Source organism: Petromyzon marinus, chromosome 44 (genome assembly GCF_048934315.1).
Source record: "Petromyzon marinus isolate PM22_M1 ecotype Great Lakes invasive population chromosome 44, UKy_Petmar_22M1.pri1.0, whole genome shotgun sequence".
Classification (NCBI taxonomy): Eukaryota; Metazoa; Chordata; class Hyperoartia; order Petromyzontiformes; family Petromyzontidae; genus Petromyzon; species Petromyzon marinus.
The window spans coordinates 205487-231884 of NC_133710.1; the positions used below are offsets into that span (position 1 = coordinate 205487).

Sequence of the window (26398 nt, forward strand, 5' to 3'; positions counted from 1 at the left end):
AAGGGGACAGGACAACTTCACCGCATCAAAGGGACGATGGACGGGGCCATGTACCGTCAATTCTTCGGTGAGAACCTCCTTCCCTCAGCCAGGGCATTGAAAATGGGTCGTGGATGGGTATTCCAGCATGACAATGACCCAAAACACACGGCCAAGGCAACAAAGGAGTGGCTCAAGAAGCACATTAAGGTCCTGGAGTGGCCTAGCCAGTCTCCTGACCTTAATCCCATAGAAAATATGTGGAGGGAGCTGAAGGTTCGAGTTGCCAAACGCCAGCCTCGAAACCTTAATGACTTGGAGAAGATCTGCAAAAAGGAGTGGGACAAAATCCCTCCTGAGATGTGTGCAAACCTGGTGGCCAACTACAAGAAACGTTTGACCTCTGTGATTGCCAACAAGGGTTTTTGCCGCCAAGTACTAACTCATGTTTTGCAGAGGGGTCAAATACTTATTTCCCTCATTAAAATGAAAATCAATTTATAACATTTTTGACATGCGTTTTTCTGGATTTTTTTGTTGCTATTCTGTCTCTATCTGTTCAAATAAACCTACCATTAAAATTATAGACTGATCATTTATTTGTCAGTGGGCAAATGTACAAAATTAGCAGGGGATCAAATACTTTTTTCCCTCACTGTAGGTAAAATATATAGGGTCAGTGTTCTCTTGGTGAAATGAGCAATGGGGGAGTGCATCACCATTGGTGGACCTAATCCATTGGTCCACACAATGGAGAAGCCACTCAAAGCATAGAAAGAGCACTTGCTGTCTACCCACACACTGGTACGTATTTTATCGACCCCAGATAGATGTGGTTCATAGTCGACCCCAGACAAGGATTTACACACACATTTCTAATTAATACATGCCGTCTAATCACAGTGAGACTCAACCAGATTGATATTGATCAGCCATGACTGATCCACTGCAGGATGAAGGCCTCCCCCCAATTCATCACCATCTCGCTCAGTTCGGTAATGTAATAATCCATCAGGCACATGCACATGGTATAAATTCATTGCTTCATCGCCTCAATCGACGTCTTCTCAGACACATTATATATTTCCAAAATAAAATATCACATTGCGAAAAAAAAACCCACCGAGTATTTTAAAGACACTTGCCCATTTTATGCTCAGCACTTGCTACACTACGAGAGCCAAACACTGAAGCATAAAAACAGAGAGAGGACAATTTACGAGTGGGCAATGAGGTAAGCTGCAGTGCTGGGAAACGTGTACCTTCCCAGAGACGATCTTCTCGTATATCTGGATGGGTTGGTCGGCGAAGAATGGCGGGTATCCAGCCGCCATCTCATAGATGAGCACGCCCAGCGCCCACCAGTCAACCGCTTTGTTGTAGCCCTAAGTGGCACACATGTCCACACAATTAAAACAGCACCGCGCAACGGTGGTTCATGAACTATAAACAGCTTGCTCTCGATTATCTAGGTTACGGATTAACTGTGCTCATTGGCACCTTTTTATGCACAAGCTGGTTTAACTTTTGGCTGCTCCTCACTTGGCGAGGATCAGTGAGCAGCAGTTAACCTATTACTTGAATAAGGAAATATTGAATAAGGGTCACGTAGGCGGCGGCGCCAATTCTCAAAAAAACAGGACACATTATTGCCCCAATCTACGCCGGTAAACAATACATACGTTTTTTATATCTTAATTTTTGTACATTTTGCGTTACGTGTTTTGGTTTTACCAAGGGTTGACTGTACACATGCAAGCACACACACACTTTTTCAAGGTAACCACATGTACGAACAGCCACAAAGATCCCCTTAGCCTAAACGACTGTTCAGGCAAGAGCTGTTAGCAAGCACACAATGGGGTGGTTTGGCCAGTGTCATGCTGGGATGCCTTAATCTCCCCAGCGCTGATGTTTACACACCACACCAGGTATTAATTTAAGACCAACTCGAGTTAGATGAGGCCCAGAACAGTTCAGATACCACTTCACACCTATGTTATTATGCATGACTGAAAAACAAACTCAGGTGACCAGGATATTGGCACATAGTGCAAAAGCAATGTACTGTTGCTCTCTATGTAAGCACACAAAAAGACAAGAACTCCCATACAGCCTTCAACAGACTGTTGGAGTAAGTGCTGTTAGTGAACACCCTATTAAGGTGAGCCAGGGCATGGTGTGGCAAATGCCACGCCTGGCTGCCTTTGTCTCCCCAGTGCTGATTTTTAATCATGACACCGGAGACTCATATAATGCTGAGTTGTACTTGGGACATTCCAGGATCGGTTAAAAAAAGAACTTGATGTTAGCCATGGCCAAGAATCAAGCTTAGGTTGTCAAGTTCATAGTACAGCGATCAAACCATTGTACCACCAGTCCTCTCTCCCACACACACACACAGCAGCAGGTACATTTGTGATCGAGGCGGGAGTGTGTGGAACAGTTGAGGATGAGCCAGTGTACCTTGCTGAGGATGATCTCGGGAGCCAGATACTCTGGTGTTCCACACAGAGTCCAGGTTCGCCCCTTCACGCGCTTAGCAAACCCAAAGTCTGTCACCTGTTCACGCATGGAAATAAAAGAGTTGAAAATTAGGAAACATAAAAAAATGTTAGCCAGACCACTGCTGCACGCCAATTAAGTTACACGTGGAAGGATAGTGTTTTCCTGTTTTTCCACAAGAGTAGGCCCAAGGCAACGGGTTTACCGCTCGTATTGGTTTACCATGCAGTCTACTGGTGATATACTCCCCAATCTGCTCCCATATATACCTGCATGTGCCTTTTTCTATATGTAGCTGTGTGTACCTCTGTGTACCCTGAGTAAAATATGGGTTAAGTGCCTTCATGCTCCTGTATACTCCTATACACTTCGTGTGAGCCTGTGCGCACCTGGATGTATCCTTGCTGGTCAATAAGGAGGTTCTCAGGCTTGAGGTCCCGGTAGATGAGGTCCAACGAGTGCAGGTACTCGAACGCCAACACGATTTGTGCCGCGTAGAACCGTGAGTGAGGCTCACTGTAAAGACAAAAAGATCGCCCGTATAGCCTTAACAGACTGTTGGAGCAAGTGCTGTTCGTGAGCACCTATGAAGGCCAGAATGGCACATGATGGGGTAGTGTGGCCAGAATCACGCCTTGCACCTTTGTCTCTCTAGTGCTGATGTTTACACACCACACCAGGAAATCAGCCAAGGCTGAGTCGAGCTAGGGGAGGCCCAGAACCAGTTCAGATAACCGCCACTGGTATTGATCAGAAGTGAGAATCGAACTCAAGGTCACCAGGGGGTTTGTAACACTGAGTGCTAACCCCTGCACCATTGCACACACTTGGGCACAGCACACACATGTGGGGGTATACACACCAGCATGTAAGCATACACAGGCACACACATAGCCACACACGCAGGGATATACCGTATTTTCCCCCATATAGCCCGCATACGCATATAATCTGCAGACGCATATAACCCGCAAAAATAGCGTTTTGTGTAAAACAAATTTCAGATAGCCCGCACCTCCTATGCCCCGCATGCATTCATATCTTTAAAGTCATTACCGCAGCTTAATTCCATCATATTAATACAAAGTTTACATTTGTAATACATTCCACTATCAAATGTTAACATTAAAATCATAACGTGCACAAAGAAAACAAACTAACCGGAAACGAGTGAACTTAAAACAGTAAATAAGTAACAAAAGTAAATATCCAATAAATAAGTAACACATAACTGGTAGATAATTACCTTAAGTAAGCGTACTGTTAGGATTACCAGCATTCGACCTCATCATATTACAGCTACTGGACCGGTAGTTACCCCTGTACAGTTTTAGCACTGGTAGATTGCACACTGCGCAGACTATAGCTGCACTACGGTACGCCATTGCCTCCTGGCAACAAAGCCATTGGAAGTTTGAAACAAAGCTCACGGTCGCGACAGTATAGTGCTCAGCTAATAGCAGCGGCCTAAGGGACTCGGCAATTATGATTCCGTGTCCGGTGGACGCTTGTTAAGACCCTTCCCATTGTGCAATTCATAGCCTCAGCTGAAACTTTCGCACCCCCCTACAGCCACTGAAAGTGTTACGGTAAACAAAGTGCGCCCACTTCAAACATTGTCGTTTCATTGTACAAACAATTCGAATAATTTAAAACGTGATAAAATGTGCAATTTTAGTTAGAGTGGCAAATTCAGCAGTGCTTTCATTTAAAACGTGATAACATGTGCAATTTTAGTGAGCGTGGTAAATTCAGCAGTGCTTTAGTCAAAGATAAGTGTTGCATAGTGGATAGTCCTCCCATGAAAACATTAAACGAGTTATGACATGTCACACGTGTAAAATATTTTTGGGATAGCCCACGCCTCCACATACCCCGCAGGGTCTTGTTTTGTTTGTATAAAATGGTATACCCCGCGGGTTATATGCGGGAAAATGCGGTACACACACCGGCATGTAAACGGACGTGGGTACAGAATGTACACAAACACACACCGGGCATTAACACACTAGTATGTAAACAAACAGTCACAGCACACTTGCACACATGAGGGGATATATAAGCTGGCAAGTAAAATAAACAAAGGCACAGCACATACATATGGGTATGTAAAAACGAGGATGTGGTTCAATCAAAGTGTCTGAGCCGAACATACATTAAAACTACATACACACCCGAAAAAGAACCACACAATTATTAACACCTTCACCCTCATATCAATAATGAAGCTTTCAAATTCCCTGCAGAAATAACTTTTCATCCTGTCCATTCAGGTTCCCATACACAGCCTTCTATTAGCATTTTTTTGTAAAATCAGGGCACAACACCCCTCCACTTTGGGATAAAAACAAAATATAATTTTTAAAAACACTAAATAAATCCTAGTGGGATTTGAACCAAGCTTTCCCATTCACCAGTCAAAAAACATAACCACTTGGCTATGGACTTCACAGTCAGTGTGTCTTATGTGACCTTATTTTATTTCATTTCGTCAAAATCAACAAAACGTGACCAACGTAAATATTTAGTCACTTCGGAAAAAAGTAAGTCACTAGGAACCAGGTCTGCGGAATAGGCAGGGTGTGGGAGTTCATCCAACTGGTATTCCTTGACACTATTAGTCTTTGCAGCTTTACCATTCACATTAATTAGATTATTTTGCTGCTCTTAATTTCCACATTATAAGCCACTTTGCTGACCTTTAATTTATGACCAGGTCACTTCTAAAAAATAAGTTCATACCTCAGTGGGCTATGCCTGGTAGGATGGGGATGGTCTTAGTTTTATTTTTATTTTTTTTGGGTGACTGTTTACCTCTCCTGTACTTTGCACAACTATCATGTTTTGTATTGTTTTTTTACGTTCTTACCTGCGCCTACTGGGCATCTGTGAAATAGAGCTTTATAGCTCTTCGGATTTCTCCAGTATAATACATTATGATTCCGATTCTGTAATGGGGCAATGTCACGCACAAGCAAGGGGTTCGGTTCTCATCTTTCCATGTATTTTATCTTTTACTTATGCAGTTGATGGAGAAAGTCTGCATGATATTGCATTGAGCTGTCATTGTCTCTGTGTGTGGCATGAAGTCAATATGCACCACAGCTTTAGCATCTGAAAATATGGCATACATGATTTTGCCTGCAGAGCGGTCCAACTTGAACATTTTTGTTGCATTGGAGAAGTTAGATTTTTCTACTGCATGGATTTCTCTTTGGACTGAGGGTCCGAATGGTAAATCAAGGTATCATCACCAGTAAGTAATACTCATAATAAAGGTTTTTGGGTTAGATCGCGTTATTTATAAATGTGTCGTAACCCTCCACCACCCGACACGGCCAATCAGCAAAAAAAGTGTCACGTTGACAAAAGACAAATAATTCACTACTTTAGCCCACCGGTGTGTTGAAGAGTGAATCCACAACATTTACAGTTGTCAACGTGACACTTTTTTTGCTGATTGACCGTGTCGGGTGGTGGAGGGATACGACACATTTATAAATAACGCGATCTAACCCAAAAACCTTTATTATTAATAATATTGGTCGCGAAAGCCTACGTGTTAAACAGTAAGTAATACATTGCCTCAAATTTGTCCCCGTCTGCCTTCATCACTTCTAGATTATCATGAGAAGTTATCACACTCCTTGCCACGTGTCCGCATGCTCCGGGACCCAAGGTGCATATGCCTTGTTCATTCCAAAATTATCATGCAGAGTGTTTTCCAGGGATCCCATATACAGGGCAGTTTTACAAAACTATGTCCTTGCACGGCCTTGATGTATGCCTCAATCATTGCAGTCCCAGGCCGCCCTGACCTGGAGACATCATCAACAGTCTTTCTGCCAGGAGAAAGTTGTGAAACCCACATTTTAAGTGTTGCACATTATGGTGCATTTTCCCCAAACGCTTTGAACATGGATTTCAAACGTCCTTTCGGTTCATCAGCAAACATTCTATGACAGCACAATGATTTTACATTTTCAGCATCCTTCATGGTCTACCTATAATAGATGAAGCATGAATAAGGAAATAAGACGTCTAGAATACTGTGCCATGGTCATTTGCATACACGCAACATGGACTATAAGTAGCTGCAATATCAATAGCCTCTGATAATCCCCTCTATATTAGCCTCAGAACTTTTTGTACCACTGGCACATACATGCATACACATGTACAGAAGGACATTTACATATATGTACGCACACACAGATACACATGCACACCCACTAATGCAAAGATAAATATATTTTGTTTTGCCTTGTAGACAATGGGGGCATGGGCTTAGTGAGCACCTATTAAGGTCGACATGGCACATGAAATGGTGTAACCACAACCACGCCCTGCATCCTTTATCGCCCAATTGTTACATGCCTCTAAATCTCTGTTTATCAAGAGCCTGGCATAAGAGTCCAGGTCACCTAATTCGTAGAGGTGTGCATGCACACACATGCAATGGGAGGTGCTCATACCCACCAAAGGCCCTGAAACAGGAGTGAAAGTTCCCCATTCCAATAGTCTGAGCCAATCTAGTCTCACCATAGGGTGACCACTGCTGCTTCCATCCCAGAGAGTGGTACCAAATCTATCATAACCACAACCCCAGAGTGATAATGGTTTGAGATGATCCTTGACAAGGATTTGAACATGTAACCCTCCAATTTTCAAGAATAAAGTGCTTTATAACCTCAGCACCAGCTGGATCGACAGAAGTAGCGGAGGCAAGATGCCACATTTTACAACTCCCTTGGTACTATATACACCATGCTGGGAATTGCATGGAAGGATAGGGGAAACAACTTTGACATTCACAACAAAAGACAGAAAGCAATGAGATGTAAGACAACATTTGTTGCTTTAATCACAGCACCAACCGGCTTACATCTGTCTATATCAGGGGTGGTCAACATACAGTCCATGGCCACATGAGGCCTATTACTTCTAAACTGCCCGCAAACAATAATTGTCCATCACTGCAAGCATCTTAGTTGCACAATCTGGGTACTAGAGGAAACACGAGTATGCAATTAGTGCGTGCTCAGCCACTTCTGTAACTGAAGGTGTATCTTCATACTAGGCCGAGGCACATGTAATTTATCGCACAATTACTCGATAACACTAAGGTGTTTGTTTTAATATTATTACGCTTGTTCACCCAGGAAATATTTTTTCAGGATGGCTCCGCCAGGTTTTCGCAATAGGGAGCAATATCGAAAGTAAGTTGCAGGATTTTATTTTAGTAATGGGGTGTTTTGGCCAATACCTATTACATGTTTTTTTTGCTAAAGGAGGAAAATGGAGAATGTGGAAGAAACCCATGCAGAACAGGGGGGGGGGGAGAACATACCAACTTCACACAAAAAGGTGCCTAAGTCAGGAATCGAACCTAGAAGATTACGTATTCTGAGACACAGGTGTTACCAACTGCACCACACTCCCGTCCATCAAATTGTTAATGAGAAGTTATCCTGTTCGGCCCTCAGTACGGGGAAAGGTTCCCGACCCCTGGGCTACATGGCTTGTGTATCCACGTGTCTCCATCGGTACATCCATGTGCCTGTGTGCTTGTTCATCCGTGTGCCTGACTGTCAAGACCTGAAGCGGCCGATCCTGCGCAGATGTGAGAACATCTCTCCACCGGGCACGTACTCCAGCACCATGTAGAGGTTGGAATTGTCCTGTGGAACACATCGGGCATCACTACGTCCCTCTTCCGTCTCCCACACGAGCCACTATGGTTCACCGTAGACATGTAATGCTTTCAATAATTCATTGATTAACGAAATCGACGAACATGCTTGCGATGGGATACTATTATGCTTGACCATGTCAAAGCACGGGAGCCTATTTCCAAGCAGTGGCCATGAAGAGCAAGGATCGTGGGAACAGCAGTAGAATAATGAGAGTGATAGAAAGCCATGTCAATAATGATTAATGGAATGCAGCAAGACAGTCAATGTCTCACTGCCTGGTCAGTGGCTGTACTGCAGATGTGGTTGTGTTCGGGTCAGGGGATCCAACCTGGAGCACTCTCGGACAGTGTAAAGGGATAGTAATTGCTCGTGACAGCAGAGATTCTTGGAGGGCACAGAAGGCACTGATGGAGGGAGAGAGGGGGCGAGAAAATGGCTAATGGGAACAGACACGAGGAGGAGTATGTGGGTAATGGAGGCTTTTACAGCTATTTTACAGCCTATTTTTGGTGCCCTACAATTCGTGCCATTTTCAACGTGAAAAAATGACCCCTAATTAACATAGGCAAAAGCCACCCACCATCAGCGTTAGGCATTTATCAATACAAATGTAATCATTTACTCATGACACATACAACGAATGGTGCGTGTTAAGATGAGATTATTTCCAAATTATGCAAACATCATTAGACCTCCTTTGCCAGTACCAAAATGTAATAATAGGATTTTTCCCCTTTATTCTGGCAACAAAACTGAAACCTTTTTACAAGGATTCGTGTCTGCCTTTTGGCATCATCTGGTCGAGCACCAATTGGGTCGAGGCTCAAAAGAAAGCCGTCCCTTGGTGTGGACCAATCAGTTTCAAGGACAATGCATATATTATCATAGTATGTTTTTGTTTGCATTTTGACTGCAGGTATTGTGGTTATTGCAGACATGAATCCTTGTAAAAAGGTTTCAGTTTTGTTGCCAGAATAAAGGGGAAAAATCCTATTATTATGCAAACATGTTAAGGAAATATTTTATTTATGACTAATGGTCAGAATAAACAAAATGGCACTAATATTAACAAGACAGTACAAACAAGACAGAACAGAATGGTACAGCCAGTACCATGCTTGTCATTGCTCGTACATGTCTCTCTCTTATCTGTATGGGCTGGACTACCTCTCATGTGAACATAATACTGCTCCGTAATTGTTCAGCGCTATGTGAATATTTTTCAAAAACACTTTATAAAACAAATCTATTATTAGAGTACAAACCAAACAGGACAATAAAGGCAAAAAGCAACAAGACAAATAATAATAAATTATTTCTTTAAATCAGGGCCCTGAATCATGAAAATGTATCAATTCGCAGGGGGAGGCTTCGTGAGTTAAGTCTCGTGGACATTTATGATTTAGAAGGTGCAGAGTAAATGCATATACATAACACATAGTATGACAGTGGGAGGGTGTATGGGTCTGGTGGTATCAGGAACACACACCTGTGCTAGGCTCTATTAATATTAATTTAGAACAAAAAAATCAACGTGTCTCACCCCTCAAAGGGGCCTTTGGACAGTGCTCATCTCCGTTTATGCCACAGATCCTATGCACAGGAAGTGGTACTCATTCCTTTAGTCCGAGTGATGACAGGTTGAGTTGATCCCAAACTGGGATTTGATGGAACTAATTTGTTCAATATTCGGTGTTTCAAATAAAACACACTTCAATAACAATTATTAAGCTAACGACCAACCAGTTCATTTGTTGTTTGAGGCTAATATAAGGTGTTTGGATTGCTCACATTCATGGAGCTGAGGATTACAAAGAATCTGTGGCACACAGCGAACAGTGCCTGTCCACATTCGGCCGGAACAACTATCAGTTGTGGCAAGTACCGCAGCTGGCTAACATTACATTGATAGCGCTGCTTGTCCACAAGAATTAGGGCAACGTGCTTACCCAACGAGAACCATATAATCTTAGCAGGTAAGAGATATGTAGACAGGTGAAGGATTATGGGGAAGGAGAGGATGATGCACGAAGATTAATAGCGAGGGGTAAGGAGAGATGTGGGGAGATGTGGGTGCAAAGTCGAGTGGGGAAGGGTGAAGAGTGGTGGAGGGGAAATAAAAGATGAGATGGGAGCAGCGCTTGCCACTGCTATCCCGAAAGAAGAGCTTTAAAGAGCATTTCTCAAAGATGAGACAGTTGGTCAGGAAGCTATGATCAAGGATGAGCACAGTTGGCTACATATGGTAGGAAAGAAGTTCTACATACATACAGGGTTAAGAGAGACGATTTTGCAGGGGGGGATAGGAAATAGGAAGCACACGGAGTAACGGGGAGATTCAAAGAGGGATGCGGAGACCAAGGAAAGCACGGAATCACCTTGAAGCTGTATTCGAGGCGCACAAGGAAAGGGAAGCTGATGGCCTGCAGGATGCGTTTCTCATTGAGCGTGTGTTCCACTTGTTTTAACTTGACCACCTGCAGTCATCCGCACACGGCACACACGCCATGCATACACCTGTTTGTGGAATGCGTGTAACAAAACCAAAACCATTCGAATAACAATATAAACAAAAAAATAGGGTTTATTATGAACAAAAATAGGGGTATTAGTTGCACCAATAACAGCAATAGCAACAGCTATAACAACAGCAATAGAAATAGAAGCAAGTTAATAATGCTGTTCCACCTGAAAGTCCATTAACTGGATGTCTGACCAAGTGTTGTACATCGGGGAAAATCATAAGTGGACAGAGAGCACTCCGAAAATGATGTTGGCAATACAGCAAACAGATCACTGTTTCATATGTGCAGTGGGCTACTTGCTCTATTGTTTACAGTACAATAAATTAAATTATAACTGTGTTGCAGTAACAAACTAGATCTCTGCGAGTTACACCAACCTGTGCGAGTGTGGACGATCACTTCCTATTAAATAGCACTAAAGCAGTGGCTAGGGCCACCTTGCTGTCGCACTGGATGACAGTGCTTGTGTGTGTGTGATGGTGTGAGCCTACCAAAATAACCTACACCATCCATTTGGCCAGCTCCAGCCTGTACTAAGGTATTAAGGAGATTTATACGTAGGGCCAAATAAGAATGTGCGTTACATTTTTTTTGCCACATCCATAACTCAGAACAGTTCATCAGCTGTGGGTAGGGCCTAGAATGGATACCAAAAACTGTGGAAATCAAAGGCATCTACCAATTCTAATCACCACACACTTTTGTTCTCTTTGTGGCCTTGAGGCTAACATGCTGTCCCACCTGTTCACCTGACAATATTGGGTCAGCTGTAGCTTTGGCAAAAGGTTGACCACTTTCACCAACATTTTCATTGGATGATGACATTTGGCCAAAAAAATACAAATTCAATAGGGGGCAATATTCGGGATAAAAAAAAATCTTATAGATACTGCCTTCTGTCAAGTGAAAGTTATGCCCGATAGGTAGAGTATCTTTGTATGTGTAGAGACTTAACTCGGGGACAAGTAAGACTTTTATTTAACGAGCACCATCGGGATGATACACCACCCTACGTGGGTACACACTAGTACTGTTGCTCGCCTATACAAAACACCACGTGGGTACACACTATTACTGTTGCTAGCCTATACACAACACCACGTGGGTACACACTATTACTGTTGTTAGCCTATACACAACACCACGTGGGTACACACTATCACTGTTGCTAGCCTACACAAAACACGAACAGTCTAACACTGACGGCGCTGAATGCAAACAGCCAACAACGATCTAGCAGCACAATATCGAGTGAAGACGGCAGCAACGATGGCGACGAGACGACGACGAGATGGTAACGACGACTATCTTGAACAGCACGACGGGGATCCCACTTCCAAAAACAGCCACGAGGTCCCCTACAGGGGCTCTTCCTTATACTCTGAGCGTGGCCTCTCTCCATCCTGACCACGCCTCCTCTCTGGAACCTACTCGCGGGTTCCCTGACCTTTCCCCGCGATGTCCATCTCTCGTGTCGATCGTGGCCTGTTGATATGGGTACTGCCATACACAGCAGTTACCCTTTTTTGCCAGCAGCCAGCGCTATGCTACTACATGTGTATGATGTTTCTATGCGTTTAGGTGTATGGGCTGTGTGGTAAATGAGTGCTGTGTGGTGTATCGTGCACATTTATGGTGCGTGTGTGTGTGTAGTGTGTGTGTGGTGTCATATGGTGGGGAGCGAGAGTGTAGCGGTTAGCGTGCTGCGCAATGAACCCGGAAACCCGGCTTCGATTCCCACTCACGGCCAACACCAGTGACGATTATCTGAACCGGTCCTGGGCCTCCCCTAGGTCGACTCAGCCTCAAATGAGTACCTGGTGCGATGTGTACACATCGCCACTGGGGAGACAAAGGTGGTCGGGCATGGTGCTGGCCACCCACCCCCTCGTGTACCGTTCCAGCCTTCATAGGTGCTCGCTAACAGCACTTGCCCCCTACAGTCTGTTAAGGCTATACGGGGGATCTTTGTCTTTGTTATTGTATGGTGTGTGTAGGAATTAAATGCATGGTAAATATGTATGGCGTGTTGGTATGTACGGTGGGTGTATTTGTATGTTGTATGTGTAATGCCTTTGTTTATATGTTGTGTAGGTGTGTATGTAATGAACACTTGCCTGCGGTGAATGTTTATGGTGTATTTGTATTTACGATGTGGTGTATTGTGTGTATTATGTATTTTAACATAGGCCATTTATATTTGTATGTGCTGTGTGTGCGTTTGTAAGGAGAGGGTGGTGTGCATGTGTGTTTGTAGTGTCGTCTATGTCAGTGGAAAAAAAGGCTTTATACCTTGGTAAAAACTTTTTTTTTCTAGTTCATGCCGCCATCCACTGGTCACCTAGTTATTTTTAACGATAAAAAAATCCCATTCGGGTCACGGTACATGATGTATACAGAGTTCTGTTGTGGGCACTATGTTCCTGGCCCTGCGATCTTATACTTCCACCGCCCACAACCCATAAATCTCACTACTCTATGTAAAGCCAATTTTTAAGGTAGAGGACAACGCAAGGATTGTCAACAATGGCAGCAAGGGCTAGAGAAGACTTAAGTGGTACAGGTGCATGTGGAGCTGAGTTTACTTGCTGAACACTGGTATGAGGGTTGTCAAGATCAGCCTCTATGGAGGAGGCTCTTGAAAATTGCTACTGGGCAGATTGAGGAAGTCACCCTCCAACAATAAGAGGGCAGAGGAGTGACACGTACAAGAATGAGCAGAGCACCGGGGAGCTAAAAAACAGCAAGTTGGCACAGTGGAGCCCATAGGTGGTGCATTTGCTAGTCATTTCAGTCAGTCAACCTACATCACCTGGGTCTGTCTCTTAACCTCCTGTCAGTGAACCTTTGACATTTCACCTAGCCTCGCACAAGTTATGTCACCACCACTTAGTGTCAAATGGAAGCTGATGTTGTATGGTGTGTAGGTTGTGTGCGATGTGTGTGGTGTAAACGTGTGTATGGTATTTGTATGGGGAGTGCGAAGTGTGGTGTATGGTGTGTGTGGTGGAGAGTGGCCTTCATTGGTGCTCGCTAACAGCACTTCCCCCAAGTCTTTTCAGCATATTATGGGGGATCTTTATCTTTGTATTGAATATGGTGTGTGTGTTTGTATGGTGTGTGCAATGTGCGGTGTGTGTGGTACATCGTGTGTGCAATGTGTGAGGTGTATGGTGCACAGTGCTGGCTACAGCCTGGCCTCCTAACCTTCTGTTTGTCGAGGATCTTCATGGCGAAAAACTGGTCGCTGGACTTGTGCTTGACGAGCATGACGCGGCCGAACGAGCCTGTGCCAAGCGTCTTTATTCGCTCAAAGTCCTCCAGGCACGACGTGTTCTGTATGGGACACAGAAAACACACAATGCTCAACCCTAATACGCTACTCTTACCCCATCACCTAACCTGAACAATAACACTCACCCTTAAAACAAAAAAATTACTATTAACCTAACACCTACTGACAGACACAAACATTGAACGGAAACACTAACTCTAACACAATTTCAACTGAGAGGATGGGTACAAACTTAGCAATTATTGGAAGGTCGTAATCAACCAGTTTAAGTCATAACTGATTGTGATGTTCCCACCCTGCCACCTTCCTATGTTAGTTATTATTTTCGGCTCTCCGATTTTACATTAACAGGTTAAATTTCTCACACCAACACAGCCACCTCCGTGCCGACGGCTCTGCGATCTTACAATAACATGCTAATCTCTCACATTAACATAGCCACCTCAGCACGCTCACCGTGGAGGCCGCTCTCCGATCTAACACTGACATGCTAATTTTTACCTGGCAGCAATTTAATTGGTGGAAACCCACTGCCAGCGCCCGTTGTTGACCATTACTTACATTAACATTAGCTGCCCCGCCAATGCTGCTGACACTTGGGCTACGCCCATTCTAAGCCTTTAGAAACAGTTTGCCTTAAGAGGCTAACCCCCCTTTTCCTGATGATGACCGCTTGTGTTGTGATCGAAACGTCGTGGTTTTTATTCTTATTATTATTTTTTATATCTACGTGACTTTACCGAAAGAACCAAAGAATACTAACTCTAACCTTTATTGCCAACCTAAATATTGACCACAAACCTAGCCTTTAACACCTACTACTAACCCCAAAACTAATGCCTAAAACTTAAAACTAATCCCTTACCTTAACATCCAACTATTAATATCAACTATAACAATAACACATTACATGACATTATGAGACCTCCTTTGCCAGTAACAAGATATAGGAATAGGTTTTACCCTTTTAACTGGCACAAAAACTGACACCTTTTTTACTGGCAAAGGAGGTCTCATAATGTAAATGCTCACCCCGAGCCCTCAATACTCTGATAGTGCGCTGTTTTTGAGTTGTACGCCTTTTGGCGTCTTTTGGTCCAACACCAATGGAGACTAGGCTCTAAGAAAAGCCGTCTCGGGTGTGGACCAATCAAATTCAAGGCCAGTGCATATTATTATCAGAGTTGTCTTTTTTGTTTGCATTTTGACTGCTTGTGTTGTGGTTATTGCAAACATGATGCCTTGAATAAAGGTGTCAGTTTTTGTGCCAGTTAAAAGGGTAAAACCTATTCCTACATTACATGACGTTTATATGAACTCCAAATCCTACCACTAACCCCTTAAGCAAATATTAACCCTAACATTAACCCAACCGTTAACTCTGACTCAAACAATTAAAGCATAACTAGAGCATTAACCCCTAACCTTAACATCTAACGCTAAAAATAACCACATACTTTAACATTAACCACCAACCTCTCAGGTCTCCCTAACAAACGACATCTCAGATTAGCCTTAAACTTTAACACCAAAACCTTTAATTAACAATAATTACATTTCTTCTTGAAACAGCTGTATCCTCAGCTTGAGCATTCAAAAAGAAAAGCCTCAACCATCATCACTAGAATCACAAGATCACAGCATGTACGTTGTATTTGCATGCATAGATGCAAAGGAATAAAATACATTCATTTTCCCAGCACGTTTATAAGCAATATGCGCCAATGAGATGCAAAGTCTCGTTTAAAAAGCCCTTCTGATGGGATAGAGGCTAAAATTTGGCTCAACTCGACACAATATGCATGGTTGGACAAATTGCCTAATACAGATTCAGACTGGTGCTTTGGTCAGAGGGCTTAACAGTGCACAATTTCTATCAGATGTGCTTAAACGGATGGAGAACTGCGTCGTGCTATTTTAAATCCTCGAAAGTTTATCTCGGCCAGTGTGGTTTTCCTATGTGTGGTGAGTCCAACTGAGTCGCAGACGTTATCTTAGGAGCAACACTATTTATTTACACAACGGTATGTAACATAACACAATCTACACTCGGGTCTCGAATGGCCATCTAACCACGATACGGCAGAACTAGACATGGTTCGCAATCCCGGTCCGGACCACAAGCTGGGTCTCGGACTGCATGGCTAGAGGCTTCTTCTCCCCGACGAGGATCTTCGTAACACCCGCACACGAAGAACCTCGAGCTCGTCACGGGGCCCTTGTTATATGCCCCCGGGCTGCGGCTGGGGCTGGCTCCACCCTTCAACCCGGCCCACCTTCCAGGTCTCTCGCGCTCCTTCTCGAAGGTTCCCGAGAGCTCTTTTGGACCACGTGACCGCCCCGCAGCCCCCGTCCACCGATGGCCCCCCTCCAATATCATCCGGTCACGTGTCAGCAGGTAAACCAGCGTATCATGCTCCAAGGTAACCCTGGCTGGCTGACGCTCCCTCAACGGGAGCCCACACCGCACACTGCTCGGGGTGCCTCTGCGCTAACCAGCGCTCACGCAAGCCCCGCTAGGGCTGGTACTACATCCCGTAACCCGGGATGCCCATAATGACAACACATTACCCGCCGTAGCGTCATAAGCCCCGGCACCAGTGACAAGCACAGTCACTACATATGCAAAAACAAAGGAAACTCATGGGCTACACAATAACTGTCAGACAATCACAGCATGTATGAGACTCCAATGCAAAAAATTACAAAAAAATTGTTTTTATTAGTCTTGCTTACCCAGGTGGAAGCCTTACTGAGCATTAAGCCTATTTTTCAGGAAGGTCCCACCAAGCTTTTGCGGTGATGTTGCTACGTGCAATCCCAATTGATACATTTGCAGGCAATTTATTTGCATTGGGATATATGGTCAATAACAGTAACATTGCATGGTTTTTTTTAGATATGGGAGGAAACTGAAAAACCCAGAGGAAGCCCATCCAGAACAGGGGGAGAACGTAAATCTCGACACAGAAAGGGCCCGAACCCACAGACTCATCATTGGAGGCACCAACTGCTGCCCAAATTTGGATTCATTAAGGACTTAAATGTGACCAAATTTGTGGTGACATAAGACACTGTGCCCAAAATGGGGCCATACATTTAGTACGTACACAAAAAAATCTGTCAAAACTTGACCCCTCCCCCCCTCCCTGTATGCACACGTACTTTTGACACCCCCACCTGCGTAAGCAAGTACGTAAGCTTGACACACCCCCCCCCCCCCCGAATCCTATAGAAGGATTAATAATATTAATTTGGTTAAGCAAACAGATAGGCCACCGCCGGACTATCTAACTCATTTGAAGGCCAATGTAGACAAATTATTATCGAGACTTCACTCCCCCCCCCCCCATGCATACGTACATTGTCAGTAGACCCCCCATACGCAAGCGTACGCATTTGGGTTAACCCCCCTCCCCCCCTCCATGCATACGTACTAAATGGATGGCCCCAATCTCAGTTAAATTAAATGAGTCCTGGGTTTCCTACCCCCTTCACCAACCCGCACATACCAGCCTAGTAAAATATGTATTCTTTGGGTCTTTCGGTAAAGCCACGTAGATAGAAAAATAATAAAAATATCATGACGTTTCGATCGCAACACAAGCAATCGTCATCAGGTGAAAAAATATAGCGGGAGAGCTACTGAGGCAAGATTTAGTAAAGTATGGCCAAACAATCACCATGACTGACAGTGTAGAGAGACTTTCATTCAGCAGTGGATTGACAAGGGGCTGTATATATAGCATTTAAATATGATCACATCCCAACTAATTATTTTACAGCGAGGCACTTAAGATCTGAGCTCCTGTTAACTTGATGATGCCCAATGTAATATCCCCCCAAATGTGTACCCATTCACATGTTGTGAGATTATTCTCCAAACTAGTGTACCTGAAGAAGTAATACATTTGGCACGTTTGATTCACGTGACACTTTTATTAATTGCCTGTGTCAGATGGAAGAGGGTTTACGACAAACCTATTTACACGACCTAACAAAAATGAACCAATTATGAATCAGAGGCAGTCAGTTATAGGCTGAGCAAAAAGGAAAGGTCTTAAGCATGGACTTGAATAGCGGCCGGTAGAGAACAGCGTTTATAGTTGTGGGAAGGGAGTTTTAGGATATGGAACAACATATGGAATGAGTGACCTCCAACAGAGCAAAGGTTGAAAAACTCACAACTGTTGAGGTTTAATAAAAATTCAACGTATTCTTAATTATATTTGAAGTATAGCAATTTACATTTTAGATGCACAAACATTCGTTGGAGGCTGGCATCCCTAAATAGACTGTGGTGGAGTGTTGTTAGTGAGTGCCTATTAAGCCCAGCATAGATAATGTGGTGGAGCCAGTACCATCTATACCCACTGCCCTGAGTTTTTCCAGTGCCGATGTTGTCTGTATGTATGTTGAACTTATTTCGCACCATACATAGCCAAACGTGCTAATGTTGGCAAACAGCATCAGGAACCCATCTTGCATTGCGGCTCACAAACATTGATTGCTGTTGTGTGTGTAAAGCTGTGCGGTTTGCCTTGCTCTCACCTGCTGTGGGTTTTCCCATTTTCGCATAAAATCTTCCTTCGCCTTCGCCAGGAACTCTTTCACTGCAACAAGAAATGTTAAAAAAATAAGATGAGCAGGCTAAATCGTCCAATGTACATCCTCATATAGCACATACATAAGAACTCTCTTTTCCATTGTACAACCGAGCCATGCTGGGCCTGTACCAAACCAGCCTGGCGTGGCTCAGGAGGATCCAGGTTGTTTTTCCATTGCAGCATCCAAGGCATTCTACTGATATTACACACATTGAGCATGTGACAATGTCACACTTCCAAGGCTATTGACTGACGCAACGGATGATGAATGACAAAGCTCGCTCTTGGCCCTGCTTGGTCCAAAGCCAGATTCAAATGAGATCAGTCTTATGAGATCAGAGTTTCAGTTTGGTTCTGGCTCCGCTTTGCAAATAGCCAGTGGAAAACCACCAATAGGGTGAGAGCCTCCACTGGCATGGCTCAAGGGTATGAGTGGCCAATGGGACAGCCAAGGAGAACTGTCTAGATTATATTTTTCAGATAAGCCAGCAGCATGGATGCTTCATCGCATCATAAGTATACAGGCAATCCTCGGTTTATGCGCTTTGTGAGATGCCATTTTGGAATAACGCCCGCTTTGTGTTTAGACATTTTCTTGATATACGTGAGGACATTTTCGGAATGTCATCCGCAACGCGACATATGGCACCCTAGCCTGGCACCGCGACCCAATGGCAGTGCCAGCAGCCAGTGCAGGTGTGATAACTAGTGTACTATAGTGTACAGCATCTTGCTGCGTGTACACCAGCACTCTTCCCTTGTCTCGCGTCTCTCGTTGTGATCGTACGCTGTCAAGTTTACTCGTCTCCATCCATCCTCTCCACAACTCCGGCAAAGTTACAAGTAAGAATGTATTTGTTTTAATTAAAATTTCTATTTTCTAGGAAGTATATTAGAGTTTACATTATTTTCCTTTTAATTTAAAGTATTATATTGTGTATGTATTGTATTGATATAGGCTAGGATAATAAAGGCGAATATATGTCTGTGAGTGTGAGTGAAATCCCCTAACCCATTCCTTTACCATTATCTATGGGAAAATTGCTTTTAATATATGCCATTTTGAGATACGCGCGCTTTTTCAGGAACGCATCTATCGCGTATGTCAAGGAATGCCTGTATTATCCTCTCAACTTAACATACCTATTTCATGAGACTCTCCCCGTATATAAAAGAGCTTTCTTGTTCAGGAAACCAGTTTAAAAAAAGTATATCATCATATATCCCACTTGTACTGCCAGTCAAATCATGAAGCAAAGAAACATTTCTTGGAACTCCCTTATTCAGCATAGTATCACAAAGTTAGGACAAACTCCCGACGATACCAACATGGAACAATTTCTGTTGTTACTTATAACAGGCATCTCTCTTACATTATGCAAGATGGTGCTCCTTCACACTTTATAAATCAACAGATATTAAAAACTGCTTCAGGGCTGGACTAAAACCCAATGTTATAATCGTTTGTTTTTTGCACTATGTTGCACATTCATTATAAACAACGCTGTGTACAACCTAAAGTTCTATAGCACGCACACATCGATCTTTTGGCCAGAATGACTTTGAAATCAATTTTTCCCAAAGGCAATTGTTCAAAAGTCTGTACTCATTGCCAATAGAAAATATTGACATTGAAGCCCTTTCTCGGACAAATGGGTACACTTTCCTGTCACGGCACTTTCCATGTTTTTGCATTGAATTGCACTACCGTCACTTAATGTAAATACGGCACATTATCAAGAGAGAAAAATCACTTCCTTCTTCACACAGCCTGCCCCCCCCCCCTCTTTGTGAAGAGTATTAAGAGATTTACATTCAGAAATTTTTTAAAAGCTATTTATGCAGAATTAATTCGAGCAGTCTACTTGCTTGGCTGAATATTTATTCTCATGCATATTTTTTCTCCACCGTTTAACGGAACAAATAATATAGCCACTATAATACAGATCCTACTGACATTATTTATTGTAATTACAAGCAAGCCTTACATATTTGCACCACTACAGTATTTACAAATCACCATGTTTGACTATGCGTAGGTTATTGTTTTTTTAATGCAAAACTACTGAATAACCAACACCAAGCGAGTTGTGTTTTATTGTAAATGCAACTTACATGTAAAACAATGGTATGACAAATGTTAAAAGTTAACATTCCATTGTGTTAACCTTCTATACCAGCTACAGGTAATGTGCCTGCATACATGCATGCACATGTGTGTTGCAATGTCACATAACTAAACCTATTCACAAAAAGGATCACCTTCCAGCTATTCACATACAGGCTATAACTGGCATTCGTAAATAAGCTTGGATTTCCGTGCGTAAGGTATTGTCCACTCACTGTTCTCTCTCTAACAAGTGATCCATATTTCCATCGCGCATGTGTGCGAATCAGTGGCATCAAATAGCTTGTAGTGACATCATGACTAACGCCATGCATCCTGACGTCACGATGACATCACCGTGCACGACTCTACAACTCGACTAGAAAATTAGTAGCAAAATAAATGAAACGCTGGCAAGTAATCGAGCAACGGAAACGACACAGCCGCCAGAATCCTCTACATATATGAATGACCTCGCATTCTGGGTGTAATCAATAGACTAGTGTCAAAAATATTATGGCCCATAAACCTTTATTTAACATTTGGTAATACAATGCAATTGTGTGTGCAGGCAGTCCGATGTTTGGTCAGTGGGGGAGTAAGCATGTGCATGCCATGCATGTGTGTTCAGTGTGTTTCAACCTCTAGGTTTTTCATGTAAAGGAGACACCAGGCACAAACTGGCTGTCGCTTTATGTCAGATAAGGTGGTGTGCACCCCTTTGATACACCGCGTTGGAGGCAACGGTTGGTGGATCACGTGCAATTGTTACACTCCCAAACACTGTGGGGCTAGGTGAGCACACAATGATCGTGTAGCAATCGGGTCCTAAACCTGTCTCAAGACATTTGAGAATAATGACCAGGTACATCTGGGTTTTTATCAAAGTAATCTAGTTTTCCCCCGCATGTAAAAATTCCTTTAAAAATAACAACTTATCAGACGAATCTCCCGAAACCTGGTAAAATTAGCAGAAGCATCCATCAGTGAACTGACAGAATACTGTACATTCTAGATTTGAAGCTTTCGTGACTGCAAGGATTCACTCTTTAGTTTTATTCGGTAAAGTTACGTAGGTAAAACCTGGTAAAATTAGCAGAAGCAGCGATTTTTTGCAGTGACTGTTTCCACCTGAAGACGGAAGCGTGTGTTGCCTCCGAAACGTCGTGTTTTAATTGTTTCTTTTATTTCATTTTTATTTGTTTTACCTACGTGACTTTACCGAATAAAACCAAAGAGCATGAATACTGTACATGTATATTGAACAGAGGCAATGGATCATCAACCACAGGTCTCCCTTGAATCAACAACATACACATCAAATGGCTATGGCTGTTAAAAACATTTTTTTCTCAACCAGCTCTGTTTGGTGATAGACAGGAATGTATTAAGCTAGTCACTTGAGACCTGTATTATTGACTCACAAGACGAGCCAAACGGAGGTCTCACAGGAGCCACCCACAGGTGTATCTCGCAACAGGTAACCAAAAGTGTGATTTTCCATGCCCCTCGTGATAGCCTGTTTTTCTAGTTGAGCCCTACTGCAAGCCTGCCTTGGGTGCGAGGGTGCTGTCACAGGTGACTGCTCATGACATTTCATTTCTCAGGGCGGACGTGGCAGAAGCCAGGCGCAGCTCATTTTGCTCACGGGAGCAACGATAGAAATGGGCAATTGCTTCTGCAAATTTTCAGCCAAGGGAGCCCAAATAGCAAAACCGCCGGTGCAACAGAGAGGCAGCTCCATGCGAACGTGCCATTTGTGGCACCCAACCGCGCGGTGCAAAAACACGAAAATGCAACGTCTCTTACGGTGAGCGAGCCCTTGTCACGTACACCCCTACCGCGCGCTATAAATAGGCCGCTTTTAATGAATGAGCCGCGAAATGAAAGGGACTAATAATAGGCCGTGAAGAGAGGGTGGGGGGGGGGAAGAAGGAGCAGGGTCAGCCAACGTAGGTGACGTGAGCCTTACCGTCCATCCCGCACGCCGGGTTCCCAAATAACGTTGACGGTGGCGCCCAGACCAGTCTGGCAGGGTACGGCCGCCGCGGTGAACCCTGCCAGCGGGGCCCGACGGCTCAGCCGAGCGGGCCCGCGGCACAAACCACACAGGCGAACGGACGGACGAAAGGCAGAGACGAGGATAAAGATGACGATAACTGTGGCGGTGGAAGAAAGAGGAGCCGGACGGTTGATTACGAGCTGCTTGCCGGCTAAGCGTTGGCAGCGCTCACGGGAACGAACGCGCACAGGAACGAACGCACGACTGCCTCGAGCCACCACTCCCTCGCTCGCTCATTCCCTCTCACGCCCACCCACCACTCCCCTCCCCGCGAGCGCAAGCAGAACACCACACACGCACGCGCAGCGCGCACGCGCTTACTCCCTCGCCGACTGAAGACATTGGAATACCTGGGGACACATGGGCTGCATTTGCAGCAGGGAACGTATTCTGCCTGCTGCAAGACACTGTTTATTTTTACCTCCAAGCTACCGCGATGGCAATGTAATGAGGAAAGTGATCTCCTGAAAGCATAGCTTTTCCAGCGCACAGGCTGGAGTTATGTAGCCGTACATCTGAATGTGCTGCTCCTTCCTTGCTGCACTTGCAGCCCGTCTATTTTTAAAAGCAACACTGTACGGCCGAGCCTGGTCTGTCACTCTCTTGCCCAAAGACATCTAGTGATGCTCTGAAATGAAATAAATAAAGCGCAAGGATTTTACTTGTTAACAACATTGCTCGGGGTTGCTAATATCGCGTGAGAACACGGAGTTAGAGCTACTGATACCCTAGGTTTTAAACCAGGTTTCACCTTTGAGTAAACTGGGTTCTCAAGTGGAGAAAGGTAATGCTTTCAACCCAGTCACCAATAACCGTGCAACAAAAAGTATGGACATGAGACCAATGCAATGTGGGGGGAAAAAATAATTTTATTTTCACTTTATATAAATTTTAGCTTTAAAGATTCTATTTTCTTGCCACGCTACACTCTTTGCAGGGCATATAAAAAGCATACTTACTTTGTGTGGACAAAAGGTCTAATTTCAAATTAATTTAGAAGCTTTTCTTACGTCATCAACTCGGGCTAGTTTAAAATCACAAGGTGTTGCACTGTTCCCTGGGTATTTCAAACAGACACATCGTCATCTAATAACACGATACAAACAGAAAAAACTGGAATAAAACTGGGAGAAAAAATTAAACATAGGGAGTGTTTGAAAATTGCTTTAGATTTTCAGTTGCTGGAAAAGCATATTCAGGAACAAAAAGCCACGTGTTGATATGGTTAGAGCACTCATCCCATGATTGGAAAATGGCAAGTTTAAATCTGGGTCGAGGGTTGGCTCAACCCACCATTCTGCTTTGGTCAATAAAATCAGTACCACCTTGATTTTAGCTAAGAAGTGCTTCTCCACACAACTACTAAAACCCTCAACTTAAAGTTAAATTATTATCATGCTTCCATGCTTAAAAGATAATTGTAGTAACCCTTATCTGCTGGTAGCCCTGAGCCAGTTGTGGGAATGCCATGTTACCATAACAGGGCCAGGAAATTAACAAAACAACCCTTTGCTATGAATTGCATTACCATGGAAATAAATTATAACTTAGGTCGCAGATATGAAACAAGTCTCCGATTCGGCAATGTAAATATACTCTTAAGCCGTCAATGAACAAATGATATAGTGCGTGAAAGAATACATCACAGCAAAGTTCAGTGAAACGCTGCACGTACGTGGGAATTTTAAAGCCATGTACTACGAGAACAAAATTACTATTGAGTTGAATTATTATCCTAAATCATGGCAATTAATCAAATAGAGGATGGGATGAATTACTACATGCCTCATAACATGTTTCTTTTGCAAAAGAGATAATGAATTGCATTGAGCTCTCATCAGGTTTGAAACATGCTGAGGTAGACTGCTTCTCTCGTCTAATCACATATACACAGAAAACCAGGAGGGGACAGTGCAAAGTGCCAACTGGTTTCATTCTCACTACCCCCACTTCACCAACCCACACTGACTAGCGTGGTATAAAGTACAGTCTGTTCTTCTATAACGCGGTAGTTGCGTTCCTGAATAACACCATGTTATGGAAAAATCGCATTATAATAAATATAGGGTAAAGCACAGTTCGCGATAACACATGAGATGCGTATGTAGGCTGAAATAAGACTGAGGTGTAGCATCTAGAAGCATCCAGCAGCATCCCGCCTTGTGTGATGGTATGCTGAGGCAGCCGTACAACCGCTTATTCCTACTCACGCGACACAGTTCAGGTCACTCAATCCAATCATATCCATTTTTCTTGTCCGCATTATAAAAAGGTGTTCCCTAATACATTCATCAATTCGCGTTATGAAAATACGCGTTACAGCAGAATTGACTGGATAGTCTCCGATGACCAAGGGAGGTCATCGGAGACATCAAAATGGTAGCATTCCTGATGGGTCTCCAAGGCGGTCTCTCCAAGTTTCCCTGCTTATCTTTGGGGCAATAGGGACACCAAGGCACACTACCACAGGCTGGACTGGCCACAGTGGACCGAGTTCTTTGTGGGGAGGAACAACGTCAAGTGGGAGCCACTGGTGGACCCCTGGAAGGTGCTGATACCACCACTGCACATCAAATTGGGTCTTATGAAACAATTTGTCAGAGCTGTAGATAAGGAGTCGGCAGCCTTCAAGTACCTTCAAGACTTCTTGCCTAAGCCGTCTGAGCCAAAGGTCAAAGCCGGTGTCTACGCGCGGACCACAGATAAAGAAGATCCTCGAATGCAATGAATTCTCCAAGAAGCTCGCGAGTAAGGAGAAAGCGGCTTGGGACAGCTTTGTCGCAGTGGTTCGTGGCTTCCTGGGCAATCACAAGGTCGACAACTATGTGCAGCTGGTTGAGACTCTGGTGAAGAACTACAGCACAATGGGCTGTAGGATCTCCCTCAAAATCCATATCACCACTACCAAGGACAGTATAACGAGAACATGATGGGAGACTACATTTTGGGGCTGGTTCGTTAAAATCGTAAATCTCAAAAAACTACTCACTTCTAAATCTTTTGTAGTAATTTTTGTGTTAGTTTAGTATAAATACATGTTAATTTTGATTCATGTTGTTTTTTTCTGACTTTATGTGAACCAAGAGACACAAATTCGCCCGTTTTCTCATTGAAAAGAGGTAAATTTCAAAATATCACTGTCCCGGTTACAAAAGCAAAGTTTGTGGGGAATAATAGCCATTTTCTATACTTTTTAGGCCTAAGCAATCACGAAATAACACTTACTACCCAGGAACAAAATTGTGTTAGTGTAATTTGAGTGTGGCTAGGTCTGATCCATACTGGTGCCCAGTACTCAACTACGGAGTACATCAGTAGAACGGATGCATCAGCATCAGTTCTACAGATGTCGATGCTCCCCAACTTTTGCTTGTCAGTTGACCATTGTCTTCATCTTAGCGGCACCTCCTTCAAATTGTTGTGGAAAGTTACCATGTTGTCCAGCTTACCTCCTAGTTCGTTTAGAGAGGGGTAATGTTGCAGTGTTGCTGCAAAAGAACACTTTCAGGATGCACTAAGCATTTCTGTTATCATGATGAAAAGCAGCGAGTTGTTATGTGGGGGTTTGGCTTGAGCCACCATTTCCTGAAAAAAATCCCTCAATGGTGTTTAGGTCCCAGTT

The 26398-nt window shown here is 43.6% G+C and overlaps 1 protein-coding gene across 2 annotated transcripts in view; it reads right to left on the reverse strand.

The window, feature by feature from the left end:
- The window catches only part of LOC116951840 (cAMP-dependent protein kinase catalytic subunit alpha), a 92529-nt gene that overhangs the window by 16060 nt on the left and 50071 nt on the right, over window positions 1-26398 (reverse strand). The window contains exons 1-8 of one of the 2 annotated variants that reach the window (XM_032970615.2): window positions 22687-23015; window positions 18552-18613; window positions 13913-14041; window positions 10559-10657; window positions 8083-8165; window positions 2874-3000; window positions 2446-2541; window positions 1242-1364 (exon numbers count right to left, since the gene is read on the reverse strand). In XM_032970615.2, the coding sequence (XP_032826506.1) occupies window positions 1242-1364; window positions 2446-2541; window positions 2874-3000; window positions 8083-8165; window positions 10559-10657; window positions 13913-14041; window positions 18552-18613; window positions 22687-22693 (726 nt within the window). In that variant the 5' untranslated portion in view covers window positions 22694-23015. Of the gene's footprint in view, window positions 1-1241; window positions 1365-2445; window positions 2542-2873; window positions 3001-8082; window positions 8166-10558; window positions 10658-13912; window positions 14042-18551; window positions 18614-22686; window positions 23016-26398 lie in introns of those variants that run through there. The other variant, XM_032970614.2, reaches the window with a different exon arrangement.